Genomic DNA, 18,876 nt, shown 5'->3' on the forward strand with positions numbered 1-18,876 from the left:
TGCTGGGTAAAATAGGGACAAACCCAGCAATTGGGCTGTTTTGACCCAGCGGTTGGGTTAAATGGTTAACCCAACCTTCTGGGTAGTAACCCAACTGCTGGGTCAAAACAACCCAATTGCTGGGTTTGTCCCTATTTTACCCAGCACTGGGTTGTATTTAACCCAGCATCTTTTAGAGTGTAGGAGCGAGCAACTGTATTAACAGAAATACTTTAAATGAAGAGAAACAAACAGTGTGTATGTTTTATTTTCCAGTTGTTGAATAAGCTCACTGTTCCATTAACATCTGGTCTGATCGGGCATCTTTGCCTCTTTGCCTCTTTGCTAAAGCTCAGCAGAGAGTCAAGGCACCATGGCTTCATTCGGGCCTCTGAGCTCTCACAGCATACTGAGCTCGATCAGGCGTCCGGCAAACACTCCTAGTGTACCAATAATACACACAGCCATAAACACACATAGAAGAATGTGATCCAGGACCATAGCGACAAATTTCCATTCCTCTGCGGCCTAGATGAACAGACAGAAGGAAAGACTCAAGTAGTCAGATGAAGATAGAAAAGGAATGTAGAGTAAAACAAAACTTCTAAACTTATTTTCAAAGAGATGCAAAAGTTTCAGAAATATAAAAAAATGATGCAGGTGAATGTTCTCACATTGTTGGACTCCTCGTCGCTTTTCATGGTGTCTGCAATGTATTTAACACCCTCGATGGCACTACGTACATCAGGATTTTTGGTTATGGGAGAGTGGTAAGTGACAGAAGCGGGCATGGGTTTCCCTGAAATGTCAGAGATGTCAAAATCTGCAGGAAAGAGACGCTTTTCCTGTTGTTCCTGGGATGGCCGCTTCATAGTGGAGAAAAACATCAGGTTTGGAATGGTGTCTATGAAGATCTGTGGGACAGTGGAGAAGGTCAAAGTCATACATCTCTGATCAGAATCTCAACAGGATAGCTCAAAGTAAACAAGAAATACCCCCAAATATATGTAAAGTTTAGAAACAAGTAAAAACCTTAAACATTTAAAAAAAAAAAAAAAAGCCTAAATAACTAAATAAAGTATGTGTTCCACTAGCAGTCCAAACAGGACTGCAAAAATAATGATTCCCATGGCTGGAAAATCTGGATTTTGAATGTAACTATGTAACTTCCAAAAAAAAAGTACCTTTGTTAATTGAGTTGTACAGTTTTTCAAGGTAAAAAATAAGTGTCTAAAATGCTGTGGAAGAAATCATCCGCCCTTACTAAAATTTTAATTTTATTAAGTAAACTTAAGAGAAGTTCGAGTATATTTTCCAACTAAGTACACTAAAATAAATGTATTAGTAGTATACTTGTAAGTGTACTATTTCAATACTTTTTGGGTGTAAACTGGCCTGTTTTAGTTTATAAAGTTACATTTTTAAGTGTACTTTAGGTGTAACAGTAGTAAACTGAGAACACAACTAGTTAACGTGTTTCTTTTGTATTCCAAATACACTGTCTGTGAACTATACTATAAGTGAAAGTATAGATATACTGCTGATATACAGTTTACTAGTTACATGCTTCCATCCTCCTTTTTTAGTAAACTACTAGTGTAATAGTTTTTATACTAAAAATACTTCTAAGATTTCAAGGGAACTTACTGTAATATACTTTTTTACTATTTATATATTTGTTTATTATGTTTACTATATATTTATATATATATTCATATATTTTACAGTGGGGAAAATATTTATTTGAGCCCCTGCTGATTTGCCCACTTACAAAGAAATGAAGGGTCTGTAATTTTTATGCTAGGTTTATTTTAACGTATAGAGACAGAATACCAACCAAAAAATCCAGAAAAAACACATTATATAAAGGTTAGAAATTGATTTGCATTTCAGTGAGTGAAACATAAAACATGCTAACACATTAGGTCTGTTACTCTCACTCTCACACCATGAAAGAATTGTCAATAAAATCAACCAAATGTTTATTGGCTTAATTTGGTCAATAGTGCTGTGTAAAAAAGATTAGGTTCCATTCCACCCATGTATATTTACGCAGCTATTCCACTTCAAAGCTGACTTGTAACTATAAATTTGAATATGTCAGTTTATCAGACATAAACATATTCTGAAAGCCAGTATGTGTGGAGAAAAAAAAGGATTTACCAGGATACTTTATCCCAACTACAAGCCAAGCATACTTAGAATACTTAATTATATATCTATATATCTAATTATATTTCTATCTTAAACAATTTTGCTAAGCCTGAAAGTATACTCTCTTATTTATAATTTAAAATAAGCATGCTAACACAAACATACTTGAACACAGAACACAAAAGGAGAAGCTACTCTTTTCCATACATACCTTGCGGACCCAAGCGGGCATGGTGTGTGTGCTGGGGGAGCGGTGGTGTGTGTTGATGACAATCACAGTGATGATGATGGAAGCAATGACAAAGATCATAGTGAAGAGCATGTATTTGCCGATGAGTGGAACAGCACTGGAGGTGGAGGGGATCAACTCAACAATCACCAGCAAGAACACAGTCAGAGAGAGCAGGACAGAGATGCTGAGGGTCATCTTCTCACCTAGACAGAATCAAGTAAAGTTTAAAACGTCCATCAAGCTCCAAATAAAAATAAATAAATAAATAAATATTCAGATGTGATCAAGTACTTAGGCATTACCCCATGATTTTTAATATATTTAAATATATTACCAGAACGTTTCCAACAAAAATAATTAGTTACCATGATATAAAATAAAAATGCATTATGATATAAGATTTGGTTCATACCGTATACCCCTACATACAGTACAATAAAACACAGGGTTACCAGAGTCTGTGGGCAGGTAGAACACAAGCCCAGTGAGGAAGGAGAACAGCATGCAGGGGATGATGACGTTCACGATGAAATAAAGTGGGAGGCGGAGCAGGAGGAAGTGATAAGTGATATCAAGGTAGGGTGTATCTGGACAGCAAGCGTAATACACCCAGTGTTTCCAACTCCTGTAATCCTTCATCACCCACTCTCCGCTCTCCATGAAATTACTTAGGTCCGGTCTGTCACTGTCCTACACAAGCACAAAAAAATGTATGAATAAACTAGTTCATACAAATATATACAATAAGTAATGTACAAATATTCATGCATCTTGATGATCATGTGTGGTGATATAGTTACTGGGTTGACAATGACAAGGTTGCCATCATAGGTCCACGTTCCAATTTTCATGCTGCAGTTTTGCAGGTCGAAGGGAAAGTGAAGGACCACGATCTCACAGTAGCTCCTAAAGATTGCTGGAGGAGTCCATGTTATCATACCCGTGTGCTCCAACAAGACCTTTGTCTCATGGACGATGGCAAAGTCTCCATCAGCACTGCACAAACACATACACAAATAATGAAAGATATCAGAGCAGGTATATGTATTTTTAAGTACAGTAATATTACATGATGGATTCACACTATTGTACAGGTGCAAAGAGTGAAAGTTCTGGACAAAGTGACTCATACTTGTTATAAAGCACTAAATCCGGTTTCCAGATGTCAGTGGAGGGAATTCTGATCTTCCTGATGCCACCGTAGTCGTCAGGATTCCACTGCAGATTCACATCTTTCCATTGCTGAACATCAGATAAGGAGAAAAAGATATCTGTATTAATGACTCCTGACTGCTCCAAGTAGGTACTGTCATGTAAAATTTGAATTTTGAAAGATTTATGCAGTACAGCAGCATTTCTTGAACTGCCTTTAATTCATTAAAATGAATAAACAAAATTACTGCAAAATGTAATCAGAATCATCATAAAAATAATAAGAAAGGCAGATCCATTAAAACATGAAATGTACATAAAAATGTCATTTTTAATGCAATGATTTCTTACTTTTCCTTATAAGTTGAAATGTGACCTCAACATTTCTTGATAGGTTTCATGTGGCACATAAAAAATTTTTTTGTTAAAGTACCAAATCTATGTGTTGTAAACATTGCCTAAATCTCAGTTTTTGTACATATAGATCAATTTTCCCACAGCAAACACCTTGATATCTACTTATAGCAGCACACAGGAAATGAAACAGCAGCTGAAACCCGCACCTGCTTTAGCCGTACATTACTGTTGACAATCTGATTAACTTCATCCTGTAAATAAGAAAGAAAGTAAAGATAATGGAAGGCAAGAGAAAACAACAAGTTTATTTGTGCAATGTAAACCTTTTTTAACATATGGATAAAACATGCATCTGATATCAAGAAATAGAAATGAACAGAGATATAATTTACCACGCTGATGAGCTGAATGAGTTGTAGTCCCACAGTAACCACCACTGGATCCTTAAAATGGCTAACAGGACGAACAACCTTGTTATATCCAGTAAACAGAGACTTTACCAATCTTGTCTCATCTTCTGAGCACAGTGCTGGTCCTGCAACACACACATGCACACACACACACACACACACACACACACACACACACACACTATTAAGTTGCTCTGTGAGAAAAAGTTATCACCCCACTCCTCTTACTCACACACAAACACACGCATACATCCTAAATGGCACAGAGGATTAACGTTGATGGAGTCAAGCAACTGCAAATGAAACACACACACACACACACACACACACACACAGCTGAAACACTAAGACATGCAATCAATGTCTGAGTAATGTCACTATTCTTTTATAACCAGAACTAACAGAAGTAATGCTGACATTCGGCATGTAAATAATCAACCTACTCGGGAAACCATTTTGTTGAGAATAATGAAGTAAAAAGAATCCATATTTCTATATGTTCAGAATGTGACAATTTCATTGGAATGTTGGCTTGATTTCAACATCAGGGGGCTGTCTCATAAAAAAAAGTTTACCAAACAAGACAGGCTTATTTCAGTTATTCTGACTTATTTTGAACCAAATCAACTGACAATAAGTCAGACTAACTGAAATAAACCTGGCTTATTTGGTAAACTTGCTTTATGAAACAGGCCCCTGGACTATTGTTTCATCAGTTTGAGTACTAGTCTGTTGAGTGTACTTACACAGGTAAATGAGTGTGCTTTTGAGTCCACATTTACATTTACAGTATTTTAGATAAAACAACAAAAAAAGAAGAAGGAGAGGAGCTATTTCCGGTTTAAGTTTAGGCCACAACCGGTATAGGATTCATAGTTCACAGTGTATCACTTCTCCCTGCTGAATAGAGCCTTGAGTTCAGCCTCATCCAGAGGTAGGGCAAAAAAAAGAAACAGAAAATATATAGAGAGAGACGAGATGGGAATATTTGTCAGCAAATAGCACAAAACTGACCGCTGACACACTGATCTCACATCAGCCACAAACCACTTGAATGAGGCCGGCAGGCCGCGCACTTGCACCTGTCAATCAAACAGGACGCATAGTATGCATACCATACACGCAGCATAGAAATCTTTTAAAAGGGTTTGTTTAAAAACTAAAACGTTCGAACATAACAACAATGTATCTCTATGGAAGTGAACTTGTATCGGTTTCCAACAAAAGTACGATTATTTGTTTTCTGTACTGTACTTGTCACGGAGGTTATTTCTAGGTAAGTACACTGTTCTTCTCCATAATAGCTTAGATTTAGAATATCGGTTGAACTGAAGCCTTTATCAGTGTATTTGAAGTCATGGTAAACTTAAAGAGTTTGATGTCTATAGGGCAGTTTTCCCTTGTAAATATTCTAATATAAATCAGTGGTTACTCACCAAATAGAAACGCCAAAATTGGTAAAATCAGTATGAAGTTATTCATCTTGTTATGAGTAAGAAAGTCTGTGTGGTCGACTGAATCACCTCGTCCTGACTGTAGCTGAACTCTCTCTGTCTCTGTGTGTGTGTGTGTGTGTGAGAGCTGCAGTATTGTTAAAGCTGCATGAGCTGGCAGCTGTCAGAGTCAGCGCGAGACAAACATTGCTGCACTTGCGTGCTGGGTTTAAACTTAAAAGCGCTATGCACAACATTATCAAACGTCTTAAATGTAACCCTTTTAGCTGATCCAACCCTGTTAGTTGTCACCGTGGTCTTTAAGAAAAAAAGGCTAAAATATGTGCACTTAATAGGCTATTAGTTACTTTTCCCTTTGAAAAAGTTGCAGGATTATAAAAATGCATTCTAATCTTGCCCTTGTTGCCCCTTGCAGTTGCATCAACTTAAACGATCAACTCTCATAAAAGCAGCATTTACTCATACTTTTTTTGTATTTTTATTCCGTGGGGGGAAAAAAAGAATTGCTAGATGTAAAAGGTTACACTTTATTTCAATGTGTCCTTGTTACAGTGTAATTATACATTTAAGTAATAATAATTAACTACATATACTTCCTTTATGGTTAGGGTTACTTGCATGTAATTATGCATAATTTATTGTTATTATAAAAGTACAAGTAACATGTGTAACAAGGACACCTTAAAATAACGTTACCGATGTAAACTCAGATTTGTTAGATGTTACTTCAGAATTGTGAGAATTTTTTTCAGAATTCTGATATCTCCTCCCTCAGGACAGCGACGGAGTCAGAATTTGAAATATAAACTGAGACTTGAGATAAAACGTCGCGATCACCTTTGGCTCTTTTTAATTCCTTGGAGGAGTCGATTCTACATATTTTAAATTGGAATAATCCTTTATATAGGGTTCCCACACCTTGGATAACTTCAAATTCAAGGACCTTTCAAGGACTTTCCAGGTCCAATACCCTCAAATTCAAGGACTTAATCAGTGTGTCTACACATATGAACAAGTTAGATTTAAGACTTTTTAAGACCTTTTTAATACCACCTATATGAAATTTAAGAACAAACCTCTGATGGAAATCACACATTTTACATACGTATAATGTAAGATTTAATTTGTTAAATGTAAATTATATATATAGCTGTCAAACATGCTATTTATTATTACGATATACAGTAAACTTGTCATATCAGCAGACAATATCCCATACAAAATATCCCCACAAAAGCACCGCATGACCAAGATTTCTGGTGGTGTAAACAATTTATTCCGAAGCAATATTTTATCTGTGTTCTGTCGGCTTTTACATTTAGCTGCATATTTTTTCCGTCAGACTGGAGAAATCTCCAGACTGGAGACTGGCGAAATAACACATTAGCGGACCAGAGGGAATAATATGGATTTTTTTCCCCAAGAAAACCGTCTTGCACAAAATAAATTCAAGCACTTTCAAGGACCTGTATCTATGTATGCTTATTTTCAAAAACTTTCCAGGGCCTTTTTCAGATTCACAAACCTTCAAGGATTTCAAGGACCTGTGGGAACCCCGTTTATATTTAGAAACCTAATTATCACACACTGATTCTCACACTGAAAGGGACAACTACAAAACAAAATAAAAAAAAAAAAGTTTAAAGACTATATAATTTAGATTACTAGTAAAATAAGTAGTGTAAGATCTGAGCCATTCTGTAATAGACCGCACTGTTCTTGGTAAATAACTGGTCCACCATATAAGTTTTTGACTTGTTCGACTAAAACACAGAAATCAACAAAAGTGATCCCCTTTTAAAACATTCCTCAAATAGCTTGAAATCTGCAATTAACAACCCTCTTCATTGGCACCGATTTCCCAAAAAAAAAAAAAAAAAAGCTAACTCAAACATTTTAAATAGTGAAATACATGTATTTATTCTGTATTTGGATACATTTTTACAATACATGTTTTACCTCATCAGCCTTCAACAAAACTTGGAAAATGTACAATTTTAATGACCAACACAGAACTCTTTTGGTAGCCAGTGTAAAACGCATGTCGTCACAGCGGTGGGAAGAAGCGGACGGAGCAGTATTTACATGGCAAACAGAATGAGGAAAGCCACCATCAAACAAAAGAGACCCATAGCCTCAGACAGGGCAAACCCCAAAATAGCATATGAGAACAACTGCTGCTTCAGAGATGGGTTCCTGTGAGAGAGAAAGAGGTCACTCATTACCAGATCTCTGTAAGGAACATTGCTTTGTCATGGAAAAAAAAAGAGACATCAGCTAACAACAGTGTGATGCATGACAGAGGTTAAATGTGCTCAAGTTGAACTATATAAAGTCAATATCTTACATAATACTACACTTGAATTACTGCAATATTCACAAGCTCAGTTCTTAAACTTAACTTTAAAATATATTTGAATATTTTAGAACTAGAACAAATGAAAAAAACACCAAATCTGAGGACATCTATAGTTTACGTGGCACTACCCTATAGAAAGATCAGGAATTCATTCTTAGAAGCACTGCCATATCTAGGAGCAGTCATTCTGTTGAATGTACAACAACTAATGGCAACAAGATGGTGATTATTTTCAGAGATCATATCAGTGGTGCATGTTGATCTCGTCTACCTGGCATATCCAATAATGAGGCTGCCGAACACCGTTCCGATTCCAGCTCCTGATCCTGCCACTCCCACAGTGGCGGCACCAGCACCGATGAACTTGGCGGCTGTGTCGATGTCACGGCTTACAGCGCTTGTCTGAAAACCCCGCACTGCAACCTGGGAAACGGCTGTCTGTGGCAGAAAAGCTGGGCTGGCCTTTAGAAAAAAGAACATGATCAATAATGAATGAACTGCATCTACCATCACTTAACAAAAAGAAATCACTTTGTAGATTGTAACAAGCTTATAAGGCAAGTAAGTGCATATAACAGGAATGAATCTTAAGGTGATTTATGAACCGCTCCTTGCATAGGAAATATCTGTTAAAAGGACATTAAACATCCATTTACAACTGCAAGCGCATGCCACAAATCCTAAACATGGCATATGCATAATATACATAAAGCACTCACCTCTGCAGAGCTGACATCTGGCCTGGAGAGCACAGAGGAAGAGAGTGGTCTGTACAGCCCCCTTGAGCCAGAGCGGACCTGAGATGGAGATCAGAAATCACATTAGCACTGAAGACATACAATAACGTTTATTATAAGTGCTGTACTTAAGACAGACACACAAGGCCCAACTGTTGCTGCAACACTTGAATAACGTGGGAGGTACCTTGTGTCCAGAAAATCTATTTAATATTTGCTACAATTAGAAATTATACTGGACATTTATCAATCACACTCTAAATGTCAACTGAACAAATCATTTCATTTATAATTAAATAAAGTCTGGCTAGTTCACTACAAAAGGACAGCAACGAAGCAGAACATAACACCCGCAGTCTTGAACCAACCATCACTACTATATTTTACCCTTTAGCTCGAGTGTAATACATTTAAAAGATCTCTGTTTTTGTTTGACATAACAGCGGACTACAAAACATTATGTTTTGCTGCCAGATTTCTATAATGACCTTGACTTCCCTGGAATCGCCGTTCAGATGATAGCATTAGCAACAAGCTGCCCATTGACTTCTTAACCACAATGACACACACAAATTCTGCAGCAGTGTTTTTTGCAAGATGTGATGCAAGCAACGTATATAAACGCACTGCATCAACATGGGAAAAAAGTCAAGTGCACCAGGCCTATTGCATTCCAAGGAAGCATAGTTCTCTATCCTAACTGCAAAATTCACCACAAATACTCACCAGTGCGGGTGTGGACACGAACTTCGCACAGGCGTACATGTTTGATTGAGCTCGCCGAGTGTGGTGAGGAATAAACCCGCGTCTGTCTCTATGGAAAAAGCCGACAGTTTAAGGTCAATGCAATATCAGCGCTTTCAAAACGCTACCTGGTACTAAATAGCTCCTTTTGCAAGGGCTATATAATTTGTAGAATATGAAATGGGTCAAATGGTTTGATTAAACATATATAAAGCGTAATGATGGCATAAGATTGTGACAATATAGATCCTCCGGTTCCCATTTAGCTCTCCTTCACTTACCCGGCTGCAGAGGTCGAACCGCTGAGGAGCTACTGCGCATGCCCGACCCTCTATTTAATGAAGCTCCCGGATGCTTGTATGACGCGCTTGAAGGTCATTCAGTGGTGCTTTATTTAAAACTGCGCTGAGGGCAAAGAAAACATTACAATCATATTTACTTCTTTTACACATTCAACAGACAGTAAGGTTATATATTAGAAAACGTTTTTCTATACAAGTGTTTAATAAAATAAGGTCAAATAGATTACTGAAGCTCATATACAACTTTTGTAAATTAAAGAGGCCTAAACAACAAAGATCAAATACAATTTAAATACAAAAACTTCATACTTATTGATAAGCTACCTGGGATATGCAATTATAAAAGCATATAAAACATTACTGGAGCCATTAAATAATTCCTAGTGTTGTACAAATATTTCATAATATATGTTTTGGGGTTATATTACATTTGCTGGTTTGACATATTGAAAATATCTCAAAGAACACATCTAAGATAATTTTTTAGGTTCTGAGAAATAACATGTTATATCTTATCAAAGAACACGATTGTTGTAACTTAAGCCACTGCAGGTGTATCTGAGTTGGAACAACTGAAAATCCAGAGTTAAAAATGAACATTTTCCAAATGAAAACGAAATGTTAAATTTTTGAGTTACTTCAATTGCTATGGGCAACAAATGACAAAAAAGGTTATGTAATAAACTGAATATTGATCAGTAAAACATAAATATTTATCGATTATGTATCATGCATTACATATTTGCTTAGGCATGAGCATCAGAAACATTCAATTAGCCTTTCTATATTGTGCTTCTCAATTCTTAAAGAATCATTTTGTTTCCTACCAGAGAAAAACTCACTTTTCATGATAATGTTGAAAGAATCATTCTTTAGAAAAAGCATTTTATTGGAGTTACCATGCACACAATCCAGTCTGTAAATGCAACAGACATGTGCACAACAACTTGCAAGTACTGACAAACAAGAACAAGTGGATAATTCCAGTTCCAAAGCACACACATTTTCTGTTGCTTATAGAGACAGGAGTCAATTCACAATGAACATGGAAATTAAATAACTAATGCAAAATGCAGAGGAACAATTGACAACAAAATTCTTTTTTTTTTTTAATCCATGAATAAATACCAGTGTCACTTCTGGCACCAGTTGACTTATAAAGCGTAAACATCAACGTCCTATGTATGAAAACCAATTATTTTGACAAATTTTGCAATTTTGTAAACTGTGCAGTAAGTCCCAGACATATTCCTAACCAGAAAGGCACAAGACAGATTAATTATTATACACAAACAAATAAACAAACTGTTGGCCAGAAAAACACAAGCAATTAAAACAACTCAAAACAAAAGAATAAATATTTAAGAATCAAAATAGTGCATTTGGCAAAAAAAAAGCACAGCTCCCCTACAAGGACTACGCTTTTGTCAGAGTGTATTTTTGTTCAGCTTGCAGTTTCAAATAATTCTGTAAACACAAAGACAGCTAAACTCTGCAAAATGTATCCTGCTACATGTTCTATCCTTCTTTACTATGCAACTGAATGCTAACACTGTAAAATTATACTATTCTGACTTTAGCAATTGCAGTTTGTTTGTGAAATCCCCCTCATAAACAAACCATGCACATGTATGGTACTGGGTGACATCACCACTATGGGGCGCACCACACCATTAGTATTACAAACTGTAGTGTAATGTGATATGATACTTAGCCACCTCTATGTAAACACTGTGGTGCATATATAAATAAATTAGCAGTTAAAACTCTTAACAGCCGCCAGAGTTACTAAGATGTACATGCTTTAGAGTGAATTCAAAACCAAACAGCCCAAAAACCAAAAGCTGCAGTGAACGGCATTGATCAAAAACATGTTTAAACTGCATTCAAACACAGTTTAGTTTGATTCCTCCTCTTTCTGCTGTTGCCCCTGAGCTCCAGCCTCTTCCTGTTGGACATCCTCTGAGGGGGACGGGCTCCGCTGAGACTGTGCCTCTTCTTCCTCTGATTCACGTGCCGCAGGTGGATCTTCAGCGGTAGGGTCCTGAGGCTCCACAGTGGTAGTTCGTTCTATGTCATCTGTAAAAATGAAATAATGAAGCATATAAAAGTTTACTGCTAAAAGCCATGGCAATGTTGTGCGTGTGTGAAATTGTGTATGTATTAGGCCTGTTATTGCATTAAAAATTAAGAATATAATTTGTGGTATTCTTCATTCAGTTTGATAATACATGTTTAAAAGAAGCACAACATGCATTATCAAGACTGTGAAAAAAGCAATTAATAATTATAGGGAAAAAATTTAAGACAATGAGCCATGCACCTAAGGGTTTGGAAACAGATCAGTCCAGATTTTTTAAGGAGAGGTATTCAACATTTTAGACATTCAGTATCTAACCAAGCATCTGACCATCTTGCTAAAACTAATAGTAATTAGTTGCTCCAGTCCACATTTTGCAAAAAGCATCTTTTTGCTTGCAATTTCTATTTCTATAAAGAGCAAAAAAAATAAGCTGAATGACAAAAATGCAGGATATTTCCCTTAAGACAGATATTAAACAGACAAAACATTTCAAATCACATATTAGAAAACATTTTTCCTATATTCGAATAAGATTTACAGCCATTAACAAACACACACCTTCCTGTGTAGGTAATGGTGACAGTCATTATTGTGTTGTGTGATTTTGTGTAGAGTGGTCTATGAATAGGAAATGATTGTGATCATGATTATGTTACCCACAGGAACTGAAAGGAGGAGAGAATACTTTAGCACCAAAGCATCATGCAGTGCATACACTACTGTTCAAAAGTTTGGGGTCAGTACAATTTTTGGAATAAATTAAGAATTTTATTCAGCAAGAGCACATTAAATCGATCAAAAGTGACAGTAAAAACATTGATAATGCTACAAAAATTATTTCAAATAAAATAAATTTAGTTTTCTATTGATCAAAGGATCCTGAAAAAAAGTTTTGTTTCCACAAAAAATATTAAGCAGCACAAGTTTCAACACTGATAATGAAAATAAATGTTTCTCATGCACCTAAAGCCTGTAACTAAAACTGAAGACTGAAGTAAAAAATATTTTAAAGTATATTAAAATAGAAATTGCATTTTAGATCAAATAAATGCAGCCTTGGTGAGCATAAAACCCTTTCAAAAACAAATAAAATCACACTGACCCCAAACTTTTGAATAGTAGTGTATGTTTAAGTAAAGTGTGTCTGTGTGTGGGTTCTGGGACCTGAGGGAAATTTCTTGAAACTATGAACTTTACTCCAAGGGGTGCCAGAGTGAGAAACACGAGCGGAGCGAGCCAAGACAATACGTTCTAAAAAACACACAAATAAAATAAAATGCAACATTCATTCATACAAATAATAAATGTGAATGATTTCTTCAAAACTGCATGTCTTGACTTTCAAAGTTGTTTGCTCTCTTCTTGGAGGCTTTCCAGCTGCAGTTTTAAGCCTGATTCACACATGGCATGACAAGATGACAAAATGATTTTATGAGGTCTTGATAATGAGGTCACTGGCTGTCAGCAGCAGGAAATACCTTCAGGGGCGTCACTGTCCTCTGGTGTCTCTGTGGCGGCAGAAGACTGTGTTTCAGGAGATTCAGAGCGAAGTCTGCGCTCAAAACTGAATTCTGGGAGTCTGGGTGCCTGGGGGCGTGTCTTTCTCGCCGGGTTCATGAAGTAGCAATAAGCACATCGGAACGCTGTAACATAAAACATCACACATGAATATTAAAATAAAATCCTCAGGGAAGGAAGTATCTTCACAGTTCCGTACTGTGTTCTGACAGGTTCTTACCTACATACTCAAATTCCTCTTTCAAAGCCATACCATTGTGGGAAAAACACTGCTGGCAAATCAATGCATATCTGAAAGTATAAGAATAAATGGGAGGAGTGCAAGAGACAAATTTTTATCACATGTGCGGACATGATTCTAGCCAGTTCAGTGTTCAATGTGTTTCTCTTAACTTGTACATCAAGCTGTTTGTATGTTATACCAGTGTAATACCTGTTCTGAGGTCCGTCTCCCACCAAATACTCAATGACTCTGTCCACAGCACTGCGCTCTCGTGGAAGGATGGGTCGAGCAAGAGGTGGACCAGGAGGACGCATACCTAAATGATCAAAAGCATAATCAACACTTCATCACGGCACAAACCAAGAAAATGACACGCTAGGACTTCCCAATAATGCAAATAACATCAAATACGGCAAAGCAGTAAGAAGTCTATAAAGTTCAGCTTGTGTTTAAGCCCCAGAAAATGCTGATTTAGTGAGGAATGCATCAATCCTTGAGTGAGAAGCAAGTAAGGAATTTTTATACAGGCTTAAACTGTCTGAATGCCTTGATTCACACTATCCAGGAATAGTTCACCTAAAAATTAAAGTTCTAATTCATCCTCATGTCATTCCAAACCTGTATCACTTTCTTTCTTCTGTGGAACATAAAAAAGACATTTTGAGAAATGTCTCAGTGTTGTTTTGTCCATACAATGCAAGTCAATAGTCACCAACATTATTTACAATATCTTTCGTGTTCTGCAGAAGAATGATCATCGTACAGGTCTGGAATGACATGAGTGAGTACATGATGACAGAATTATTTTAAGCGAACTGCACCTTCATAATGCACATAAAATTGGACATTTTGGCATACTTTTATATGTGAAATTGTATTAAAACAGTGTACCTAAAACTAGGGATGCACAATACTAAATGTTAGTCGATACTAAAAAATGTAATTATGCATGCATTTTTACATTTCTAATATATATTTACTCAAAGTTTATCTTTAAAAGCACTAATAACACTAATAATAACATTGTTAAATGTACTTTAGCATACCTAGAAATAAATATCAATTTTTTTTCTTACTGTATAGTTCTAATTTTGGAATGCACAAATGTACTTATAGTATTTAAAATTAATATTTTTATTTTATTTTTAGACAAAATAGCATTGTATTTTAGTCTGCCATTTATCATTTATCGTCAAAATATAAAAATAATTATCAGAGCATTACAGTCACTCTAACACACAGCCATTTATACTGTATGATCGAAGACACAAATGTTCAATAAACAGGTGCATATATTAAACAATAAAAAAAGTATGATATCACCCTTAAATATACAATTCAAGTGATTTACACTTACATTATATTATCAGAATTTCATAGAGTTACAGCTATCTGCTTTTCATTTACTTATCCATGCAAGGATTTATATACAAGTATGAGTGTGCTGAACCTGATCCAGGTCCAGGTGAATAAGGATTCATGCTTCTTCTCATCATTTGTTGTGGTGTTTCTGCCTGGCTCGCTCCTGTTGGGCTAGCTACAGACCCGGCTAGCCCTTTCTCTGGAGGCCCTCCTGGGGCACCGTGAAGGGGTGTGCCTCCTGGGGACATGGGACTGGGTACTGGACCAGGAGTAGCCATTGCAACATGACGCTGCCGAAGGTCTGGATATAATGAGATTACAGCGTGCATGATGCATAAGGAAAACACACATAAACACATAATCAAAAATAAAAACATATACAAACCTTGTCCTGGTCTAGGGGTCATATGTGGTCTGACTGGAGTGGCTTCTGCTTCCTGTAATGATAAACCATGTATTCAACTAGCTCACTAGCTCCAAAAATAAATCTCTACATCCATGTAAAGCTTTAATAATACATATGACTGTACTTACTGCTTTCTTTTTAGATTCTGGATCGAATCTCTCCAATATGAGTTTAGCATTTTTGTAGGTCTCCGTTTCCATCACCTCCTCAAGCTGACAAAAACATAATTAATTTGTTTCATGGTACATATGAACAATTTTATTCATCTGACATATTAGTAGCCACAAACAAGCTTAATTCTTTAGACATTAGTTCTAATGTCTCTGAAATCACACTTACTATTTTCTGTTTCTGTACTTTTAAATCATCTAATTTTTCATCTGAAACAAAAGAAACCATAAATTAGTCAATCTATAAAGATACTCACTCAAAAGACCAGTGAGTCCATCAATCAAATCCCAATTAGATCCCTGTCAAGATCTTTGGTGTATTCAATATAATTATGAACAATAAGATGAAGAAAATGAAGACAACCTTGAAGAATGAAGAAAAACAACATAACATATATGCTTACTGTTTCTCTCTGTACGTTTGGAGAAAAGGAAGATAAGCAGTTTTCGTACTAGCAACACTCTATGAAGAGAGAGAATATAAAATTAAGCAAGAAAACACATTAACAAACTAATAATGCAACACAATAACCCATAAGCCAAGCAGGCTTTAAAAAGGAGTATAACACAATGCAATACATATATATGTGATATAATATGTAATACAGATGTAATAACATCAACTGTATTACAATAAGCAAGCTTTTATCCATGAATAAAACATAGGACTCACAGTGCAGGAAAGGCCAGCAGAGGCAGGGCAGTGATGAGCCGAGCGCTCCACTGCTCAGGAAAGTACAGGTAATACACAAACAGACATGTGAGCAGGTACAGAGCAGATGAGTAGAAGAGAAGTCGGCCCACCCACAACTTCAGCAAACGCTGGTTCTTTGCACGAAAGTCCTCAAGGTCCTTTATGTCCTGTGGATTCATGTCGCAATATTGTAAGATCATTACCAATGTTATTATGTTAAATGTTGTAAAAATGCTTTGTAAGGTAACCTAAAAATGATCTACATTTGATAACATTTAATTTAACCCTGTAAAGTCTACTGTATCACATTTGGTTCATACATTTCTAGGATCTCTCAAACTGAAAAACTTGTACACTATCTACTACATGCCTTCTGTCTGATTGATTCATACTTTAATAACTTAGTTTAATTCTAAAAATGTCTACCTTGTGGTACACATGTCTTTTTGCTGTGAAATCTTTAATCAGTAAAATAAATGTAAAAATAACTTTTTTGTTATTAATAATTAATCAAAAATCATTTTAAATTATGTAATTTCATGCTGAAACAGGCTTATGGTGAACATTTATCTCAACCATTAATCAAAAATCATTTTAAAGTATGTCATTTCATGCTGAAACAGGCTTATGATGAACATTTATCTCAACCATCATTGTATTGGATTGCATTATGTTTTCAACTACATAGCTTTGATCAAAAAGCTAAGTATTTATCTGAACTAAGTATTTATCATCTATCATCATTTTTAGAGTAATAACTAATACTCTATATGCATTGCAAGTCTTTAATACTGTTACAGAAAAAATCGCATTGATTTACATTATAAGCAAAATGTATTTTTCCTTTTTGACCATATAAATAACAACATCTGCACCTAATTGCATATTTTTGATCAATGTGGGCCTCAGAATAAAACTGATGTTTTTTGAGTGTGAGGTACATATTCTCACTATATCATACTATATGGACATAAAAGCCTGATTTATCAAAAATAATACAAAACATAAAACACATATGCAAATAAACACATATGTTAACTGGCTTTATTCAAAAATCTAAATTATTAATTAACATGGCTGAATCTAACTACATTAGATTACACTAACAAAAGTCATTTTTAAGGTCAGGTCGGATAGCAATAACTCCTCAAAATAAATTATAATGTTTGTTTATATGGTGGGCATGAATAACAGATTTGTCACCATGTGTCATGTTACAGCATTTCATTGAAACCTACGCCCAACATAAATCTGAGCAATTTTGGCCCTGCTAATGCAGAACATGAATACTGAATGCCAGATATAAGCTCTGTTAGTTACATTTGAATGTACAGTAGAAATGTAACTTAAAGCCCTCTGGAATGGCATAGTGTATTCCTACAGCTCACTCTAAACCAATGCAGTGACCACTACTGGACAGTTAAGGTCAACCGCAGCAGCCCAGCAAACAGATGGTCCTGTCAATACAGTCTCCAGATAGACGGAGGCTTTAGGAGGCGAGCCAGGAATGAGTAAAGCAAGGAAATGCAGCCAGTACAAGGGTTCAGATGATGACATACAGCTCTGTGATGTGTGATAAGGTCACAATGGCTGAAAGCAGTCTGTGGGTTTGAAAGGGCAGGACAACAGTGGAGAACATACCTTATCCAGTACCTCTAGAAGTTCCACAGTGGAAGGTTTAGTCTGTTGGAACATAACAATTACATTATTGTTTATAGAATGGGTTTGATAAAGAAGTGCAAGAACTGGATAGGGGGTAATAATTGCAAAAGGAGAAAAATACTCACCTTCCACCGTGAAATTATGGCTCCCATTGTCAGTAACGCGAAATCCACACCTTAAAACAGAAACCAAAGCATTTTAATTACTCTCGCAACATATCCACACCCTCTAATGCATCTGCCTGGAAGAAATGGCTCGTACATAATATTAAGAAACACGTATATATATTGAGAGATAAGTCAATATATATTGAATGTAAGTATATTGAACTGAGAGATAATACAACATGCAACTGTACATTTTGCAGAGGATAACGTTATTACTGGGACAGGCAGAGAACACCTGCCCTGCCTTCTCGTCAGCCCTAAAACTGTCATGGATCAAATTCGCTTAATGTAAAGCCGTAAGCAGTGTGATGTAAACATATGTTCATTAGGTTAATATTAGGTGGAGCATATTATAAGATTAAAATGTGCATGAGTTCACTCGTTAACTTGCCTTTCTACAGATAGGTCGGAGGCTGAGCGTGTGACGGTGACGTAATCAGAGTTTTCGGAAGTTAATTTGAACCTTCAAAATAAAAGCCCCGTAGCGTACAATTAAAAGCCTTGACCCAAATGTATCTAATCTAATAATGATTCAATTTAATTCTGCATCAAAACTGCACTGACTGCATGGATTAATCCCGCTATTTATTTTTTTACTTTAATGTAATTATATAAAAGTATAACCCTCATTTGTTCGATAATTATCAGAAATTACACTACGAAAAAAAAAATCTAACAATTGAAAGAAGAAAAGCAATAAAATAAAATAAT

At 36.0% G+C, this 18,876-nt stretch overlaps 3 protein-coding genes across 4 annotated transcripts; all 3 read right to left on the reverse strand.

Annotated features, from left to right (window-relative positions):
* Positions 1 to 186: 186 nt before the first annotated feature.
* On the reverse strand, positions 187 to 5,829 carry chrna1 (cholinergic receptor, nicotinic, alpha 1 (muscle)). Its single transcript, XM_016472530.1, has 9 exons — positions 5,721 to 5,829; positions 4,267 to 4,409; positions 4,081 to 4,125; positions 3,498 to 3,607; positions 3,166 to 3,361; positions 2,818 to 3,055; positions 2,345 to 2,568; positions 654 to 893; positions 187 to 507 (listed from the first exon to the last, which is right to left on the reverse strand). Exons 1-9 carry the CDS (start codon positions 5,764 to 5,766, stop codon positions 379 to 381), a joined length of 1,371 nt encoding a protein of 456 aa, XP_016328016.1. The 5' UTR covers positions 5,767 to 5,829; the 3' UTR covers positions 187 to 378.
* A 1,803-nt stretch (positions 5,830 to 7,632) lies between these two features.
* LOC107677599 (ATP synthase F(0) complex subunit C3, mitochondrial-like) lies at positions 7,633 to 9,957 on the reverse strand. The gene is made up of 5 exons (XM_016472545.1): positions 9,860 to 9,957; positions 9,561 to 9,648; positions 8,817 to 8,894; positions 8,369 to 8,559; positions 7,633 to 7,934 (listed from the first exon to the last, which is right to left on the reverse strand). Exons 2-5 carry the CDS (start codon positions 9,597 to 9,599, stop codon positions 7,820 to 7,822), a joined length of 423 nt encoding a protein of 140 aa, XP_016328031.1. The 5' UTR covers positions 9,600 to 9,648; positions 9,860 to 9,957; the 3' UTR covers positions 7,633 to 7,819.
* A 794-nt stretch (positions 9,958 to 10,751) lies between these two features.
* Positions 10,752 to 18,622, reverse strand: lnpk (lunapark, ER junction formation factor). 2 transcript variants are annotated; one of them, XM_016472552.1, is made up of 14 exons: positions 18,557 to 18,622; positions 18,124 to 18,173; positions 17,978 to 18,019; positions 16,316 to 16,503; positions 16,047 to 16,105; positions 15,812 to 15,852; positions 15,601 to 15,684; positions 15,452 to 15,503; positions 15,155 to 15,367; positions 13,915 to 14,020; positions 13,702 to 13,772; positions 13,442 to 13,606; positions 13,128 to 13,214; positions 10,752 to 11,959 (listed from the first exon to the last, which is right to left on the reverse strand). In XM_016472552.1, exons 2-14 carry the CDS (start codon positions 18,148 to 18,150, stop codon positions 11,778 to 11,780), a joined length of 1,317 nt encoding a protein of 438 aa, XP_016328038.1. In that variant the 5' UTR covers positions 18,151 to 18,173; positions 18,557 to 18,622; the 3' UTR covers positions 10,752 to 11,777. The 2 variants fall into 2 exon arrangements, with proteins under 2 accessions (XP_016328038.1, XP_016328040.1); XM_016472554.1 differs by lacking the exon at positions 13,128 to 13,214.
* Positions 18,623 to 18,876: the final 254 nt, after the last annotated feature.

The sequence above is a fragment of the Sinocyclocheilus anshuiensis genome, unplaced genomic scaffold, assembly GCF_001515605.1.
Source record: "Sinocyclocheilus anshuiensis isolate Anshui unplaced genomic scaffold, SAMN03320099.WGS_v1.1 scaffold472, whole genome shotgun sequence".
In the NCBI taxonomy this organism is placed as follows: domain Eukaryota; kingdom Metazoa; phylum Chordata; class Actinopteri; order Cypriniformes; family Cyprinidae; genus Sinocyclocheilus; species Sinocyclocheilus anshuiensis.